General features: G+C 42.4%; 1 protein-coding gene across 1 annotated transcript; it reads right to left on the bottom strand.

The window, feature by feature from the left end:
• Positions 1-8,655: 8,655 nt before the first annotated feature.
• Positions 8,656-19,098, bottom strand: LOC133126343 (integrin beta-1-B-like). The gene is made up of 16 exons (XM_061238482.1): positions 18,959-19,098; positions 18,033-18,099; positions 17,398-17,489; positions 16,986-17,205; positions 16,562-16,732; positions 15,184-15,428; positions 14,604-14,759; positions 13,167-13,262; positions 12,848-12,937; positions 11,701-11,841; positions 11,407-11,606; positions 10,844-11,085; positions 10,160-10,382; positions 9,673-9,893; positions 9,287-9,453; positions 8,656-8,952 (listed from the first exon to the last, which is right to left on the bottom strand). The coding sequence occupies exons 2-16, from the start codon at positions 18,091-18,093 to the stop codon at positions 8,887-8,889; spliced, it is 2,391 nt and encodes a 796-aa protein (XP_061094466.1). The 5' UTR covers positions 18,094-18,099; positions 18,959-19,098; the 3' UTR covers positions 8,656-8,886.
• Between the last annotated feature and the right edge of the window lie 1,089 nt (positions 19,099-20,187).

The following is a 20,187-nucleotide window of genomic DNA, read 5'->3' as shown; positions in this document are numbered from 1 at the left end:
TTAATTAATATGATATTCTGTATTGCTTTTATTTTCCACTTTTATTTTCCAATTTAAGAAGGAAATCTGGCAAAAAAAAATTGTGAAAAATATTTCATGGGCATACAATAAAGTTGCACCAAGTTTTTCAGCATGACTTCAACGCAGTGCACCCACAAGTCCACACTTGATCAGCGAAAAAAAGTTGATCAGCTCCATTTAGTTTTTCTTTAAATGTAAAATTCAAATGGACATAATGGGTACATGGGCGTAATGGGGAACTTAACCCTATGCAAGAAAATAAAATGTGATGTTGGACAAACAGAAAGGCAAAGACAAGCAGTTCCAAAACCAGGAGCATGGGGGTTTGTGCCAATCGCAGGGGCAGTATACAGATGACTAACAAGTGGTCAGCAGTGAGATCATAATCTGAAATTGGTTTCTTTGTTCATTGTTTATTCTGAGGTCATACCACAAACTAGACGCTGACAACACCGTCTATGAATCAACAATATTCTCATCATCCCACAAAAGTATCTCATTGCACACCCCTAACTGGTACTTTCAGGACCAGCCATGCTTTTTGTGGGCATATTTGTGATTGAATTTCAGTGTAATGGCCTCTGTGGGGTTCTTCTCTTAACTGATTGATGGGAAAGTTTCAAATAATCCGCAAATAATGACTGTTCGATAGGGATTTTGAGATCAAGCATCTAAGCATTGATCTTTGTCATTGCTCTCTGCTAATTTAACAGCTTCTAGAAGCTGTACATGGCTTATGTTGAGTAAAATAATTTAATATAGAACCCAAGTGTTGGATAGGCTCTTGGTTTCTTGGAAAAATTCCTGATTATGCATACAGTTTTTCTTGCAAAACCTTTCACCACTCTAGTATGTTTCAACAAATTGAAATTTGCTTTTTTGCTTAATGTGATACTGATTTGCATTATACACTTCAACAGTCACTGGCATGAAGGGACTGTCAAGTCATGTCATTTTTATCTTTTCCATACTAACGCAAGAGACAAATGTTACTGTTCAATAGCATCCTTAAAGGTACAATAGGTTAGATGTTTGTGTTAAAACATTGTTACAAGACCATTGCAAATCCCTTCCCATCATTGAAAAAGGCTCACTGACATATTGACACACCCTCTGCCTGTGTTTATAGTCCTTAAATCCGGGTTTCAAAATATACAGTTGACGGCCCGACACTGTACCAAAACATTGTATAACTGTACAATAATTCAAGCTCATTGGTTGAAAATTGGTTCTAATTGCCACAGCCAATGGTGTTTCAACATCAGCGCATTTACAGAGAAAGGAGAGGGATAAAAAGTGTTGTGGTTTGACGCTGTTTGTTGCTGCTATTCCTGCCTTGAACATTAGATGTCCAAAATTACCTATTGTACCTTTAAGTGGATTATGATATTCTAGCAGCATTGGGGGAGATGTTGGGGTGACGGCCATATCGTCACTGAGCATAGGAGTATAATTGCACTGACTGGTATACTGAGCAGAACTGGACACATGAATAAATAATTGTTCTGCATCTGTTTGTTACTGTTTTTCAACAGTGAACAAAATATAAATGCAACAATTTCAAAGTGAGTTACAGATCATGAAAAGTCAAGTAATTTGAATTAAATTAGGCCCCAGAACAGGTATGTTTTTAGCTTCCAGGAACTGTATACAGATCCGTGCAACATGGGGCCTTGCATTATCATGCTGAAACATGAGGTGATGATGGCAGATGAATGACATGGCAATTGGCCTGCGGGCCTCGTCACGGTATCTCTGTGTATTCAAATTGCTGTCAAGAAGATGCACTTGTGTTCATTGTCTGTAGTTTATGCCATTTGTGAAGAGGCTGATTGCACTTCACCACCATGCCAATGGCCATCAAAGGGGAGCAGTCAGCTCAAGACCATAGTGAGGATGACGAGAATGCAAATGAGCTTCCAGTTTGTTTCTGACGGTCTGCAGAAACAATAGTTTCATCAGCTGTTCGAGTGGCTGGTCTCAGATGATCCTGGGCTGTGTCCTGTGGCTGTGAACCCGGTTGGACATACTGCCAAAATCTTTGAAACAATGTTGGAGTCTGCCTATGGTAGAGAAATGAACATCCAGTTCTCTGGCAGCCACTCTGGTGGACATTTTTGCAGTCAGCATGCCAGTTGCACGCTCCCTCAATGATTGATGCATCAGAGCAAATGTATTAAAAATCAAAAACTGAATTCCCTCAGTATCCAAACCCTTAATTCAGTACTTTGTAGAAGCCCCTTTGGCAGCAATTACAGATTTGAGTCTTATTGGGTAAGTCTCTACAAGCTTTGCACACCTGGATTAGCTGTTTTCTGATTCTTCCTTGCAGATCCTCTCAAGCTCTGTCAGATTGGATGGGAAGCATCTGTGAACTGCCATCTTCAGGTCTCTCCACAGATGTTTTATGGGGTTTAAGTCTGGGCTCCTCGAGGACAGTCAGAGACTTGTCGTGACTGTATGCTTCTGGTCATTGTCATGCTGCAAGGTGAATCATCGCCCCAGTCAGAGGTTGTGTGCACTCTGGAATAGGTTTTCTTCAAGTTTGTGTTTGGCTGCATTCATCCATCCCTCAATTTTGACCAGTCTCCCTCTTCCTGCCGCTGAGAAGCACCTCCATAGCATGATGTTGCCACCACCATGCTTCACAGTAGGGATGGTATTAGCCAGATGATGAGCAGTGCCTGATGTTTGCCAGACATAGTGCTTGGAGTTACTCATGAGTGGATTCCATCTAGCCACTTTACCATAAAGCCCTGATTGATGGAGTGCTGTTGAGATGGTCATCCTTCCAGCAGGTTCTGCCATCTCTGCAGAGGACACCTTTGAAGCTCTGTTAGAGTGACTGTAGGGTTCTTGGTCACCTCCCTGACCAAGGCCCTTCTTGCCCAGTTACTCAGTTTGGCCGGACGGCCAACTCTAGGAAGAGCCCTGGTGGTTCCCAATTTCTTCCATTTCACAATTATTGAGGTCATTGTGCTGCTGGGAACATTCAAAAGCTTTAGAAATTGTTTAATGCCCTTGCCCTGATCTAGTGCCAATTTTATCGCAGGTCTTTTATCGGAGTTCCTTGGACTTCATGGCTTGGTTTTTGACCTGACATGCAGTGTGAATTGTGGGACCTTATATACACAGGTGCATGTCCTTCTAAACTATGTCCAATCAATTCAATTTGCCACGGGTGGACTCCAATCAAGTTCAACATCTCAAGGATAATTCAAGCAAAGGATGACCACAGCAAAGGGTGTGACTACTTTTGGAAATGAGAGATCAACATGTTTTCACTTTGTCATTATGGGTTATTGAGAGTAGATTGATGGCCAAAAATGCCAATTTTATCCATTATAATTACAACTACAACACAATAAAGTGCGCAAAAAGGTGTCTGAATACTTTCTGAAACCACTATAGTTCTGTGGTGGTTCTTGCTCCTTATACCAAGAACAAGCTATAGTTTGAAATGATCTCTGCCAGGAGCCACATAAAGTATACTCTTCCCCTCCCCACTTTCACTTTCACCAGGCTCCACTGTCACGGTCAACCCGCCTCCTGCTCTGTCTCTCGTGAAGTGATCCTGTTTTTAATGAGGCCCTGGATGTGGTGTGTGTCCTGAGAGGTCCCTGAAAGTGGAGAATACGGCCATGTTACTTTTCCTTCTCCCAGAATGCCCGTATGCCACATTTCTTTCACAGTGGAGACCTGGCCAAGATGGCAGCTCAACAAGCAGAGGGAGCAGAGAAAATTCCTCTGCAGCTCCCAGGTCCTCTCACATAGTGCTTCTGCTCATGGCAATAAATGGTTCATTGAAAAGGATGATGTAATACGTGTAATATGTAATATGTGTAATTGTTGTTTAGTCCTGTGGTCACACCATACTAGCTTCACAAAGTGTAATAATGGACCATCTGGATTTTCAGAACATTAACTCTTACAAATAATTCAAGTATATAATGCAGCACAGACCTTTAAGTACAGTGCAATATTAATGTTCTCTCTGACTTTTGTAAGCAGAGATTGAAGCTGCTTTGGTTCTTTTGTTTTTGCATATAGTACATCTTGGTAATTGAGACTATCAGACTAAGAAATCTCTGATGCAAATACATGCATCCTCTCGGCTGCTGTGTTTGAGCACATTGGCAGCAGTGCTCTAGCACTCTTCTCAGAGAGAGAGAGGAGTGGCGCTGCATTACGTAACCTTTTCCCAGTGGGCCAGAGCGATTGCCTCTAGTCCTGGATCTCTTCATGTCGCTCATTCTCTCTCTCTCTCTCTCTCTCTCTCTCTCAAAGTCAAACTTCTTTATTGGCATGACAAAATTAGCATTTGTATTGCCAAAGCATGGCAAGGAACATGTGATAAAAAATATAACAGGTTAATATGTAATATAGTTGAATATATAGTACAGTATATGGTACAGATTATATAATAGATTGTGTAGTACACAGAATATATATACATACATACACACATATATGCACATACACATATACATGCATACACACATACATATACAGATACGCACATACATATACATAAACATATAATTACTCTCTCTCTCTCTCTCTCTCTCTCTCTCTCTCTCTCTCTCTCCCTCCCTCTCCCCACCCTTGCTCACCCAGCTGTCTGCTCATGGATCAGCTGTGGCTGCAGAGTGCTCACCCACTCAGATGACAGGCCAGGCACAGCAACCTGCAGGCTGCATCACTCACAGTAAACAGGAGCATAATGCAGTATTATTGCATAAAGTCTCTCCCAAACACCACTGCACTCTCGGTACATCATCACAGGTGGACGGTTTTAATTTCCCTAACATGCTATATCTATATTCCCACCCAGCTGAGCATGTTGACAATGAATGCATGTCTGTCTTTGGAAAAATATTCATTTGTGTGCAATGAATTTACTTCAAGAATATTTAGAGGGCTTTTTTTATGCCTGCATTGGTATCGGTAGATAAAGACACTTTGCATTCCAAGTTATAATTTATTTGTCATGCGATCTAATGTTTTTATAAATGTAGGACGGTGCTGTGTGCACTGTGGACATCCTCCTACACTTGAATAAGGATGAATAAGAGCTCCATGCTCCCCCTCTCAGGACTACACACAGTACTGATTTGGTTCACTGTGAAAGTGGGTATGGTATATGTAGCCCTGGCAACTCTAACCCCTCCCCCACTTTTCTACAGCGCCATTATCCATCAATATACTCTCCTCCCAGCTTTGGGCTCTCTCTCTCTCTCTCTCTCTCTCTCTCTCTCTCTCTCTCTCGCTCTGTCTCTCACTCACACACACATATTTCCCCTCGTTCAGCCTCATTCTCTACCACAGTATATTTATTTTGCTCTTCTTTCTTACCTCTAGCACCACCCTTTCCCCTCTCCTTTTACTGTCTCTCAATTTCTGAGCAAAGAACTGAGAAGAGATGCACATGCATGTTCTTTCACATAGACCGCCTGTACACTCGTATCACCTGCGTAAGAATATCCCCACGGCAGGGCTATGTGTAGGACACTGTTTCACCACAAGAAAAGTCACTTTTTGACACAGCAGTGAAACAGTGGGATATTCAGAAAAAGAGAGGTGAGATTGACCGGAACGCCCACAGAAGGGGAAAGGATTTTTACACTGAGCCAAGTCCTAGAAGTCACATTTCACAAAGTGCGTCATTATCCAGATAAGTAATCAACCAGGTTAATTTAACCTCACACTGATGTTTATTTACAGATGATTCCAAGTAGAAATAGTAATGTAAGAGGTGTATTTCACAGGTTGGTACATGGGTACCATCAGTGTTTATTAATTTGCATGTGCATTGAAAAGCAAGGGACATCACATGATAACTTTCCATTTCTATCTCTACCTTGTGGTTTATTGAGGGATTACACAAAATATGTCTAATACCTGTGATAGCATAGAAAAAGGTTGAGCAGTTACAAGCACTCATCTAGAGGGCAGTGTTGCTCTGTATAATAATAATAATAATAATAATAATAATACAGCACCAATAATTTCAAGATAATTTCACATGAACCAATCAGATAAGAGATTACTAATGCCAATAGTCCAGGTGTCATATCTAGCAACACATTTGTATATGTCCCTCAATGCAGAAGTAAAGTATTGTGACAGATCTTAGCATTGTGAATCAGCAACCTGTGTCGAGGACCCGGCCCTAGGCCCGCCTGATGAGAGACGAGTGAGGCAGGAATGCATTGTTAACCCCTCGCACACGCCATTGAGGTGGTAGTAAGAACGCCCGTAAGAGGAAAAATATGTGGTTCAGAGCTAATGTGCAGCCCTACTTGTCAGCAGAGGAGTCTGAATTCGGAGGACTTAGATTTAGGGTACTAAGGAGCAAGGCTAAAGGTCGGACTGAGGCCATGCGTAGAATGTGTTCCAGCATGACCTTGGAGGAGACTCAACATGCTGAACGGGTGGTTGGTGACCCAGGGGGTCTGGCTTTCACAGAAACGGTGGATATAATAATATTCTTGATTGAAGTGTGGGCTTGCTCCTACAGGGGAGGAGCATAAGGCCTGGTTAAAGCAAAGAGATGAGGAAAACAATGTGGACAATTGGGAAATGAAAGAGTATGAGGAGATGGAAAAATGTAGGAAAAATAAGGAAGAAGGGAGGGATGTTAATACCGAAAGAAGATTAAGAGGCTTTAAGGGCCTCCCTGATTATAGCACTGACAATTTGTCGGATAGATTCAAAGGACTGACTGTAGAGGAGTTGGGGGATGAATTATACTCGGCCATAAGTTGAATGTCCTTTGTGGATCCGTTACGGCGACACACGAAGGAGCATCTAGAGAAAGTGCTAGGATGGTGGAAACTCCCTACTGGAGGGGTATATGAGATAAAGTGTTGGGAAACTCCCTTTAAGGTATGGGGAAATGACAGTGAGACAGATAACAGTGATGATGAATAGGCCCATTAGATTGGTCACGAGAGTTAGTGTTGTGCCACTCGGTACAACAGGTACTTTCTGTGCCAGTTTCTTATCAGTATAGGTACATTTCTGTACAAGTTTCAGGATATATAAGGAGTGAGCTTTTAGACGTTAAAAAAAGGCTCTTAGGACTTCGCTTGACGAGGAGGGCGGGACGGCGCGAGACAGCTATATTTAGGGCATGGGTGGTAATTATATTTTGTATTACTTATAAGGTAGAAGGTAGCATTGTTATGTGATTTAGGGTTATAAATTTCCTTTCTGTTTCTATAATTCATATAATTATCTCCGTGAAGGGGGAGCCATAGGATAAGGTAAAGGCCAAAGACGATGGATATTTGAAGGGTGTATCTTGACATTAACATCTGGTGGAAAGGTGAATTAGAAAACAAAGGGGTTATATGAACCTTATGTGAATCATGTAAATGCACCGGTATACGGTTGAAAGAATATAAAGCAATGTATGTGACAAACTGAAAGATCATATTTAACCTGTGAACTGTATAATTCTATTTACTTGACTACAATGATATGCTTAATCATAATTATAATTGAGTGGAATTGAGTCAACTAGAAAAACTACAGTGAATACAGGAGATCATATAACAGCGTTGCGTCACACCACTTCACTTCGAGACTGGGCTGGAAGTTCAGTAGAATTTACCAGTTCTCCAGGACGTTCGAAAGTACTTAAAGGAAAAGAGAGTTTGTCTCTGAGACACCTCCTCGTGGGGTACTGCTCGTGGGAACGTGAGGTCTGAGCTCGGCACGGGGTCCGGGCTCACGACACCTGTGACTAATCACTAAGTCACTGGTCTACTTTTCTGCTATGGTATCTTTAAAGTTTGAGGTAGTTGACGCCAAGATTCCTTGGTCTGGGTAAGATCTCAGCTGAGATCCTCAAAGATACTGTGCATTTTCACAGAGATTTCGAAAGTTCCTGTTTCTTTCAGCTCGTATTTCCAAAGATACTCTGCCTGAAGTACAGATGACAATCAGAAATACTTTTCATGACATATCCAGCTAAAGCACTTGTTCTTTGTTCAATAATGTGCTCAACGGTCCATATTGAATCTTGATCTGACAATATTGACGGTGGCAGTGGACCCTGGTAGGGTTGAACTAACTTATGGTGCAACAGTAGGTTATCTGGTTGGTTGACTCCCTGTTGTCCTGCCTTCACCAGCTGTGTAGCTGTATAGTTCTTTTGTGCATTAGCTGCACAGATTAGCTTTGGAATGAAAAGAAGCAGAAATGAGCTACAAATATTTCAGAAGATACATTTGGTAATCTGTGCTTGGCACAATGTGAAGCAATGAGATGGACATGCAGTTACAATTGACCAACCCAAATGGGGGAGGAAAGAAATATAAATACTAAAAGTCACTTGTGAGCCAGCGTGCATGACTGCAACCTCGCATAACTGAAGAATGCACTTTACATCCCATTTCCCAGAAATCTCAAGGCAAGATCTTGACATGTCAGCAAGTTAATCAAAGCCAATTAGAGGAGTGCGGTTGTGAATGACTGAAAGGGGTCAGGTTATGAACTCCTTCACTTCGTTCATTTAGCTGTGTTGGGGACCTGGCTGCCAATAAAAGAGAGCACAGTGCAATTCAGACAAAAGTGCGCTGTCACCCACGCACCAAGAGAGGAAGAAAGTCCGAGACACACATCCTGTCCCATGTACACACCCCCTACTGAGGACACACAGCTTTAATGGTGTTCAAAGCCAGTACATATTATTGTTTACAGATATAGACATGTATCAAAGGAACTACCTGCCCTCCCTTTTCCCTCTGTTGGTCTTATTTAGGCAGATATTTTACAAAGGGAATTTAGCCACTGAGGAGAAACATAAATAAGGAAATACTTCCTTTGTGTATTTTACACTGCCAAAGAAAGGAACAGTCACTGGGCCTTGTACTTGGGATTGTGAACAGTTGTAATGGCACTCTTGTAGATTGGGTTATCATCCTGCAATGAATAGAAAGTCAGTCTGTCAAACATCCCATTTCAATTAATAACAAAGTGTGACATTTAAATAGGACAATGACACCCTTGGAGTTCATAAGGCCAACAGTAAGCTGTATATACTTTACAATTATAAGTTTAGGTGCATGTGTAATTGGAACCTGATGCTAACTTGAAACTTCATCAGGAAGAAAATATGTAAAGTGTTACAGTACAATGTGGTAAGATGCAGTGTGGTACATTTCTGTGTGGTAAGATGCAGGGTGGCACAGTGCAGTGTGGTATGATGTAGTGCTGTACAGTGTGGGATGCTGGCAAACGGAGCAGTCCCACTCACCATGTCCCATTTGGCCTTCCCCAGTTCTTTCTGGAAGCGTGCAAACTCCCTCCTGTCGTGGATGGTGGCGAAGAGCTTCCACACCAGCAGCAGCACCAGTCCCAGCAGCACAACGGACCCAGACACCAGGGCGGTGATAAGTACCACATCAGGGCCTGCTGGACACTCTGAGGCAGTGAGGAAAACCAGGTCAGATTCAGGAGAGGACTGGCGCAGGGAAACTCACAGTGAAGCAAACAAAACGTAATATATTTCATAGGAGCATAACATATTGCAATGTCTTAGTGGCAATAATTCTTATATTTGGCAATATATGGTGACATATTACAAAGGGGGGTATTACTGTACTGCTTCTGTGGGACAAGCACACAGCTTGACAGGCCTACCTCTCTCATTAGCAACATGGATTAGGGCAGGCTGGTCTCTGTGCTCGGCCCAGTACAGGAAGTGCACCCAGCAGCCATCTGTGTCCTTCTCTTTACACCTGTGGAAGCTGTTGTCATTGTTTTCCTGGAGCTGGTCAGTGACTATGATGTTGAGATGGCTGCAATCTCTGTCGCACTTCTGGCCAAAATCCTGTCTGAAGACGTGACAGAGGACACACTCCCTATGGGAGAGGGACATGGGTCACCAAGGGCTGCGTTAACATAACATGACATGACATGACATAACATAATGACGAGAACAGGCCCTTCAGCCCAGAAATGCTCTCCACTATATGTCCTGGCAATATTTTCCACACATTGACCACTCTCTGTAAAGAAATACTTCCCAATGGACATGTGGAATTGAGCCTTTGCTAATTTCCATTTATGCCCCCTCATTCTAACATTACCTTCCTTCTCCGGAGGGGTTGAGGGGGGGGTGTCTCACCTGTGCTCGGTGCAAAGGTCAGGGCAGGAAGGGCAGATCTCACAGGTGGGGCCCTGGAAGCGGCTGTCGTCACACACACAGGTACCGCACACACAGTGGCCCCGGCCGCTACAGAGGAGGCCGCTGCGGGACAAACATGTCTGCAGGCCGAGCGCACACTCACACGCGCTCCCGCTGAACCCTGGGAAACACTGACACACTCCGCACTCGCACGTGCCCCGCCCTGAGACGCAGACACACATACACATTCACACATACTGCATCATGCAACATTTAACCATGATACATTTAAAAGTACTGTTCAAATAACATTCTTCATATTCAATTTTACCAAATGAAAGAAGCAGTAGTTTAATTTTCATTTTATTTTGGCTTTATTTTACCAGGAAGTCCCAATGAGATTCAAATTTTCTCTTCCAAGAATTTTTTTTCCAAAAATGGCTGCCAGTAAACATAAAACAGAAGCAGAAAAAGAGCAGAAATATAAAAGTAATAAAATTGTAAAAGTGCAGTAATAGTTATAGGTCACCATATATTTTTGTTTGAACTGAAGTGATCAAGCTGGAGCTTTGACTGGAGCTTATTCCAGTCATACTATACGAGGCAATAGCTCTAGTGAGTTATAAAAACCCAGCACTACGATGAGGCTCTGTATAAGTGATTATGTGATTAGTCTGCCCTCACCTCCACACAACAGGCCCTGGTACTGGTCACAGCGGAAGTTGTCACACTGGCAGTACTTCTCGTAGTAGACGTGGTCAGGATTCCTCCTGCTCTTGTGGCACACGCACTCCCCGCAGACACAGTCCCCGTGTCCGCTGCACACCTCTGAGGCGTTGTCCCGGCGACACAGACCGGTCATGTCACCCTTGTTCAGCGCGTTCTCATCACACTCGCAGAATGTACCCGTGTGACCCTCTTCACACCTACGATGAGACTAACCAAATGATTATGCTCTTATGCAAAAACATTGCATTATTACTGAAATATTATACAGTACATGGAAATATTGCTGAACTTTCTATGTTTACACACTGCATTACTTCTGAGCACTCTATACATACACACCACATCACTTCTGAGGTCTCTATACATACACACTGCATCACTTCTGAAGTCTCTATACATACACACCACATCACTTCTGAGGTCTCTATACATACATTACTTCTAAGGAACCACATAGCGGAACCCATTGGCGGTAAGGACACAGACTGTCAGGAAGAGAGAAGTGAGGTGGTTCTGACCTGCAGGCCCCACATTCCAGCACCCCTTTACTGTTACAGCTGGGACTGAGGGCCAGTCTGTCCTGGGAACAGTTGCACTGGCACACCGGCTGCAGCACAACCTCCACCTCCTCACTGAATCCCTGGGGCTTGATGAACACGCGCGCCTCACCACCACCGTCCTCACACCCCGTCGCTGTGATGCTCACCTGGAAGCTCACCTGAGGAGGAGACAAGCAAGCGAAGACGCATACAAACGCGTACTGATGCGGTGCGGGAATGTTTAGACCAAAAGGCCGTTTGAGAGAAGCCCACCTCATCACCGATGGAGATATTTGAGCACTTTCGACCCTCCTCCCCGGTCCGAAGCACGTGGTCCTTGCAGGAGGAGCTGAACGCTATCTGATACCCCTCTGGCATTTTGCTGTTGTCCATAATAACCTCTGAGGTAAGGGCCTAGGGGAATTGGTTCAAGTTCACAATGTTACAAAAATAAACTCACACATGGTTGGTCCATTTAAATTGCAGTGGTAAATAAATAAATAAAATGGCTGTGATGAACGCTAATGTATGTGTATTCATGCTGATGTAATCCTGAGCAAAGAAGGTAACTTTTTAATTGACTAAACCATTTCAGGGCCTGTCCAGTTGATGTTAAATGATAATATTTAAGCTGTGTAAGTCACCTGTAGCTTGATACATTTGACAGGAAACACAAACAAATTAATGCAAGTATGCCAGTGTCACCACAGTCTTCATCTGCAAAAAATGTTTATCTCACTAATGCATGAATGTGAGCTGTCGATAAAGAATAGTTAACATAAGACATCAACTACTTATCCATACGTTACAAAGGCTAGGGCTCCCACCTGATTCCCCCCCCCCCCCAATATCCCTGTTGTCTAACCCTAACTCTTAATAAAAAAAATTATAAATTAATTGCACTTACGATGACTGTTGTCTTTTTGTTTAGAACAGCTCTTCATGCATATTTTACGAGTTATGGATTTGATGCTTTCAACTGGTGGAAGAACCTATGCAATTGTAAGTCGCTTTGGATTAAAAGCGTCTGCCAAATGACTAAAATGTAAATGTAAAAATGTGGTGCTAAATGTGTGTTGTGTCTCATCTTGTTTTTTTCTATACGTCCCACAGGACTGCAATGGAAATGGTATAAATGGCTTCTGTAGGACATTGTAAGCATCAACAATAAACTGAAATGTGAAACTCAGGCCTGTTGTCCCATAATTAAGGAATACGTGGATATGGACATGTAGGGCTCAGGAAATTTAATATGTATTATATTCCCTCCATTGCGAATCTATTGGCCCTTTTTCAGTGGCAGGAGCCTTGGTAGTTCCAGGAACATGTTCCTGTTTGTTTCCACCAAACTTCTAGAACTGCGACAATGAGAATTTGAGAACAGTAGAAATGACTTATGTAGGAGGGAAGAAGGACTCACATTGTAAGCATCAACAATCAACTGCAGGATGTTGTGGGAGTTGTTTGACAATGTTCCAACAGCGCACTTCGGAAACAAGCCTTTTAAACCCTGTCAGAAATAATGAGACCATTACAAGTGCTGGTAACAGTCAGAGGCACTAATTTGTGCTACGTCAGAAAGTGATCAAGAAAACAAGTATTAATTTATTTTAATCATTTATGAAATATTAATACTCAGAGTCAACATTAAGGCAGTTTGCGTGTAGATGGTCATTTTCATTTACTATTAATGCCGAATGATTAAAGCAAAGGGCCAAGTGTGCTTGGACAGTTCCTACCTCATACAGGTGTTGCACATCCTGGGTCACAGCAAATATGGTCTGGATATTTTTCTGCTTCAACTTGTTAGCCACATGGGCTAGAGAGGGATAGTCCTATTGAGCCACAGAATGCAAACACTCTTATATTAACATGGACATTAACAACCCTTCTCATCACCATTGTACTCACAGAATCACAAACAAAAGCACAGAATGCTTTATACGCAGGCAGACATAAATAAGCACAGAAGGAGGAATACTATGCAGGATGCTTAACATACCTAGGGTTTCTTTGTATTAGTTGGCTTGACAAAACCTAACTGCAACAATGCCTGTAGCGGTACAGAATGCCTGTACTCAAACCGTGAGTACTGCGGACTAATTCTGATATGGGGAGATACAGATAGGATACAGATATAATTGGTAATCATGTGCATTCAGGATTCAGGAAATTTAAAATCTTGCCTGAAGCAATCACACAAAAGGTTATACATGAACTCAAGAAATGTGAAACTCAGGCCTGTTGCTGTCCCATAATTAAGGGATACATGGATATAGACACGTAGGGCTGAAGAAATTATCGGAAGCCCTGAAACAGGAACATGTTCCTGGAACTACCAAGGTTTCCGATAGTTCCAGCTACAGATGTTTCCAGAAATGTTTCGTGCACTGGAAAAGGGCCAATGTGCAAAAAAAATGCTAAAAGCTTGCTGCCAATTTAATTCAATATAGAAAACCTAGGTGATTTAAAACAACCAAAGTAAACCTCATTAGTCAGATTTCTTGTGATCATAAAATTCATTATGAGAAACAATGGCTGTTTTGGTCCAGAGGCTGATTGTTTTGGTCCAGGAATTTGTGCAAACAAGGGCACTTCAAAACACTTTAAACTTAGACACAGATGCATTTCATACAGTCAGAAAAGAAGGCCCTTAAGACCTACCTCTGGAACTATCCAGATTGCTGCCAAGATTATGTCTGGCCCCTCCTAACCATTTTATCAAAGGTTCCACATTGGGAGGTGACTTAAGTTAACATCTTGTATCTATTTGTACTACTATTTTTATATTAAGGAGGGACTTACTATAATAACTTTGTTCTGTGCAGGAGGTGAAGAAGCCTTCAGGTAAGCATATTAGAATATGTACATAGTGTATAAATCTACACAATCTTTACACGCATTCAGAAAATAATAAATTTCAGTTCATTACAGTCCTCTTGTGGTGTAATTACTTATTTTGTATTGTGTTGTATTTGTATCAACATTTAAAAAAAATAGTCCCAGTCAACTCTCCCTGCCTGTTTTGAGGTGCATTAATTGAGCATTTTCACATTTAAATAATATTTTTATTTTCATTTTTACATAAAGAATAAAGTATAGAGAAATAATGTCATTTAATGTGGCTTCATTTAATTGCTTCATTATAGCAGTACTTTTTGTGCTATATAACTTACATGATGGTTGCTCATGGTGTACATGTTGTTCTCCAGGTGGCATTTCCCATCGTTGGGCAGCACAATCCCGCCAAGTTTCCCGTCTCCTGCGAAGTGGAAGCCAGCGTCGGTGGAGAACACAAGAAGGCGAGTCACGTTCCTCCAGCTAATCGCTTCCTAGGTGGGTGATAAATACCTTAAGCCCCACAACAAATCCCTCACTGCAACCAGAAATCTGGTTAATTTGTGTGAAACAACTAGATTAGTTGAGGGAGGAGTTCAACATTGGGCAAATCAAATAATGCAGGAAATGAGCACAAATCAATAGCAATCGCACAAATAGTCTAATGAAGACAAAACATTTACTTTGTTGGGATGGGAAAGGGAGGATACAAAAAAACATGTTGATGTTTGGATGCTTAATTTTAAATCAGTATTGCATAAAACGGTGGTACAGAATATCCGCAAGAACTTCTTTCAGATGAAGCCAACCAATTGTGTACGGTATGTAAGGTGTAAGGTCTCCTGGGACAACACTCACTAGAAACAAAAGCCAAACTCAGCTGAGGGTCAAAGACCCACCCCACCCCACCCCCCTCACCTCACATGCAGCGACCTGCATCAGGGCGTCCAGCCCCCCTTCAGGCGAGTCCAGGTTTCCTGAGATGTTCTGGCGGCCCACGAGCTCGCTGAACAGGCTTCCGTTGCGGGTGAAGCTGAGGACATGGCGGAAGCTGAAGGCCGGAGCGCAGGCCTGCGGCTCCTGCCTCTTACAGGGGTTCTGCAGCATGGACTCTATGGTGCTGATGTACGGCATCACCGTTTTGTCCACAAACGCGCCAAACCCTTCACATGCACACCACAGTTTCTTTTATAGAAATTTGCAGAAAATTTGTAGATAGTCCTAAACTCTCAGACATAATGGTATGAAAAGCGCCTAAAAAGGTACAAATGCTTCTTGCTTGAGCCTATACTGTAGGTGAAGACAATTGTACCCCTGGCCAACAATATATAATTAATTTGTACCTTTTTTGCTTGGAAAAAGTACTCATTTGCACCCAAAGAGAACATTACTGTACTTGTAGTATACATTTGCTAAATTTGACCCTTCAAGAACAAAAATTAACCTCCACTGGATTTACCAAACAAGGAAAAAAACTAATAAACAAATCTTAATTTACAGAGAGTGCATGAGAATACTGAAATTTACATTTTAAAATGCTTATCAAATGCTCATCTGAGCAAGTCACACAGCTTACATTCTTTGTGTACAATCAATTTTTACAGCTGGATATGCCCTGAATCATTCATTCATTCATTATCCTAACCTGCTTATCCTGAACAGGGTCACAGGGGGGCTGGAGCCTATCCCAGCATGTGTCTTGCTCAAACGTATATCAGTAGTGTTCCACCTGGAACTCAAAGCTCCAACCTCAGATTTGCAAGCCCTGTTCCCTTACCATTATTCTTCATCCTATCTAATTCCATCCTCTCCATTATACTGAACTGCTGAAGGCCTGTCCCTCATATTTTAAACAAATACAAATCCAGATTAATTCTCCAGTCAATTCTTTCAGTGGAGATGTAGTGGAGCCTACACTTCAAGACTACACTTTAATCCAGATGGGCAACCTTATTCCTGAAGATCTACCCTCTGTTGGTTTTCACTTCAACCTTAATTTTTTTCACTTAACACCCGATTCTACTAATTAGCAGCACAATCTCTAGCCATAGAATGAGACATGTTTTATTAGGGATGAACTGAAAACAGGATGGCAGATCTCCAGGAAATGGGTTGGGTAGCCCAGCTTTAAGCTTTACGTGAGAGAGCACAAATGTAAATGGATGATAATGCTTTTTGCTCTGAGACCGGCAACAATGAAGCAATATGTGTAACACCATTCAAAGAATAACCAGACTGTTCACATCCTGCAGTGATTGTCTAACGAGGCGATATCCTGCACAAAGATGTGACTCACCCATTCGAAAATCCCTTGTGATGTTTCTCATCTCCTCCATCAAATCTGTTCCCAGCTGCTTCACGTTCAGCAGGTCGTCCTCCATGGAGAAGGACAGGTCCATGAGATAGTACAGGTCAATGGGGTAGCCCTCCACTCGCTTGAACTTCACTTTGAAAGTCTGAGGTTCCCCTGCCAAGATATTATGGTAACATATTATAAGGCCACTCAGTGTTCAGTGACACCGGTAACTGTTGGCAACGAACTGTTGCGCAAGAGTGGTCTTCAGCCCTACCTCTAACTAAACCATCAGCTTAGCTACCTCAATTAATTCCTTACTATAGTGGGTGGTTTCAGCCTGTTTGCCAGCCAGCTTCATAACAGACTCCAGTCTGGAATGAATAGGCGTGACTGTGGAAGCCCTGTGCTGGTGTGGGAGACCCACCTGGCCTTAGACGCATTAGGACCTTCTGTGGCTGCAGCTGTACAGTGGTGTGGGGCACATGCCGGTTCCAGTCCCTGTAGCGGGATGTGATCTTATGGTTGAGTAGGAGCGCGGTGTCACCCCGGGGGTCCTCTATTGAACCCGATGGGCACCCCCTCTCCACTAGAGCGCTGACCGTGTCACAGCGCTCCCAAGTAAACTGGCCAGGCCCAATGAAACTCTGTGCAGCGGACAACATGAATAGATTACACAGACAAACAGACCGACACGCATACACGCACACGCACAGAGACTAGGATGACGTACAAAACAGGGGGTGTAGTAACCCACTGTAATATGGAGCAATATATATACATGAAATATGAAATGAGTGATCACTAGAGCCTGCAATGACAAACGAGGAGGTGCTCACCTCCTCTGAGCACCAGGCACAGCGCGGCCCTGACGCCAGGCACTCGTCACAGCTTTGCGCCCCAGAGGCATGGCAGCCCTGCTCTCTTTCACCTGGGTGAGGGCAAAGCCAGACAGTTTGCCTTTTCCAGCACCACCAGCAGGGAGACCGACAGAGAAACATACCAGGGATCATTCCAATTGCTTATTTTTCTCCTCTTTTTCCTTGCTCCTGGTCCGCTATGTTTAAGGACAATTCAACTTGTTAAATGTTTGTTCTTGGAGCTAGAAGTAGAAGCTAGGAACTCCCAATCTTGCCTTAGAGCAAGGAAACATGCAAAAAGTATTTTTTCGGAAAGCGTGACATAAACCACCTCTTGCCACATCTGTCACTGATGTGGATTTGAACTGATTTCTGAAAGAGCAAAGACATTCCTTTTGCCTGATTCACATTCTCTCAATTTCTTTTTTAGCCTCTTTTTTAGCCTCTCCCGATGGGTGGAGCTAGGAGTACAAAAAGGAGCAAGGAAAAGAAAAAAGGAGAAAAATAAGTGATTGGAATGAGCTCCAGCTTGCAAAGGTGAGGCAGGCAGACAAGTATGTGTCACCAAAAGTGAGGTTGTGGACAAACCATGCGAGTGTCAGTGGTAACCTTACCCTGTTCTGCCTTGGTACTATCCCAGCAGCATAGCAGTAATACCACAACTGAAACTTTCATAATATCCTGACAAAAAACAATAGAATAAAACATTAAACAGCGATACATCAACGTAATGGCTTACTCTGGCAGAGTGAAATACACCATAATTATGCTTGAATATTCCATTGTATTGTACAGTGACAGCAATCACACAAATCGTTCTCAGTTGTATGCCTTTCAAACAAGAACAAGAAAAAAAGCATTGAATAGCCATTTCTTGAATAGCTTCAACTACAAAGCTTACAATTAGTGTAAAGAACTGAATGTTTCAAAACATCTACATGGCTATACAAACACCCAGATATTAAATTATGTAGCTGAAAGGAACACATTTTTTGTTGCAAAAAGGAACACTTGTACACCTACTTATTCATGTGATTACCTAATCAGCCAATTGTGTGGCAGCAGTGCAATGCATACAATCATGCAGATACGGTTAGGAGCTTCAGTTAATGTTCATATCAACCATCAGAATTTTGAAAAAATGTGATCTAAGTGACTTTGACTGTGGAATGATTGTTGGTGCCAGACAGGGTAGTTTGAATATCTCAGAAACTGCTGATCTCCTGGGATTTTCATGCACAACAGTCTCTAGAGTTTGCAGAGAATGGTGTGAAAAACATCTAGTGAGCAGCAGTTCTGTGGACAGAAACGCCGCATTAATGAGAGTGGTATGAGGAGCATGGCCAGACTGGTCCATGGAACATGGCGATAACCAGTGGTATGGCCATAATAGTGGTATGCAGAAGAGCATCTCTGAACACACAATGCATCAAACCTCTAAGAGGATAGGTTACAACAGAAGACTTAATAAATCCAAAAAATAAGTCTAACAAATACATACTAAAGTGCTCAGTGAATGTATATGTGATCCTGACATTACCTTATTGTCCACATACGTGCAGTCCCCTGTGCTAGCCGGTCCTTATCTCTTCAATGTATCCTGATGCTTGCGGGAACACTTGTGGAGACAGGCTGGGTGGTGTGATAGGGAAGTCCAATCTTCTTGGTTTCTTGCCTCTCTGGAGGTGGGACAGGACTGCCCCCAGCTCCCAGCTCAACAGCATGAGTGAGACTCAGGATGTGCCTGCTGTCTTCAAACCCCTCCCCGCTTCGCATGACATCAGAGACCATCCACTTCCTTCAGATGACCAGTGATGGAGTTCAGTGCTCCGGTCATCTCAGTGAAGGGTAATGCTGGGTCTAAAACAGCGAGTCATTATGGAAAAATGAATCTGGCTGGTGAAGCTGTAAGCCCAGATTGAATAATAACTGACTGGTCATGTTACATTAGCTCAACTGCAACACCTCTGTGGGTGGTCGAGACTCCAGACTGTGAGAGGTGGAGCATTATTACAGAGCAGCAGGGAGGTTTGGAGAACTCCACGTCAGCAGGATAGGGCACCCCCTAGTGTCCCCCTGACTTTGGCCTTTCCAACATAAAGCTAAATGTCCAATTATCTTCTACTAGCCTGCTTTATAAATAAATGATATAACCACATATTGCCATGATGGAAGGTTTGTAACCAGAGAGCAGACCAGGGGTTTGATTTGATTCAAGTGCTTGTTCAAACGAGGATGTGAAAACAAAGAGAATAAAATTAACTAACCTTCCTGCAACTGATCCAAGTTACAGCAGGAACACTAAACTTGGCACACATTTTTACACCACACTGGGGGAAATGATCTGTGAATTTTTCAGATGCAGAAATTACTACGTCTCTCCAGGCAACAACCTTCCTCTAGTTATGATTTCTTATGTTTTTTGTAACAGAAAAATAAGCATGGGTCCACATTACAATTAAAATAATGTTAAAATGAGTTTGAATTGCACGATTTTCTTGATATTGTGGATTAAAAAAAAATCTATTTACTCATGTTAAGACCAATATTTACTCCTGAAACCTGGCAGAACATAGGTACTTTCATTTCTTCAACATAATTCAAGTGTCTTGGATGACAAAAAACATACGCATAATGAAAATATTTAAAAAGAAATTATATCATTACTGAATGTCCCTTGTAGTGTAGCTTTCAGCATAGTAGAATATGGTTCCTGAGATTAAGACCAGATACAGGTGCCCTGCAATGTGGCTCCACCTGGTGGAAGAA

Source organism: Conger conger, chromosome 4, assembly GCF_963514075.1.
Source record: "Conger conger chromosome 4, fConCon1.1, whole genome shotgun sequence".
In the NCBI taxonomy this organism is placed as follows: Eukaryota; Metazoa; Chordata; class Actinopteri; order Anguilliformes; family Congridae; genus Conger; species Conger conger.
Note: the sequence above shows the minus strand (reverse complement) of the source record. Positions and strands in the feature narration are given on the sequence as shown.

Coding starts and splice junctions, on each gene's coding strand:
- LOC133126343 (XM_061238482.1), bottom strand. CDS start 18,093: ATGAAAGTTTCAGTTGTGGTATTACTGCTATGCTGCTGGGATAGTACC. Junction 10,383..10,843: donor CCAGGGCCTGTTGTGTGGAG/GTGAGGGCAGAC, acceptor TCTGCGTCTCAG/GGCGGGGCACGTGCGAGTGC. Junction 9,454..9,672: donor CCATGTTGCTAATGAGAGAG/GTAGGCCTGTCA, acceptor TCACTGCCTCAG/AGTGTCCAGCAGGCCCTGAT.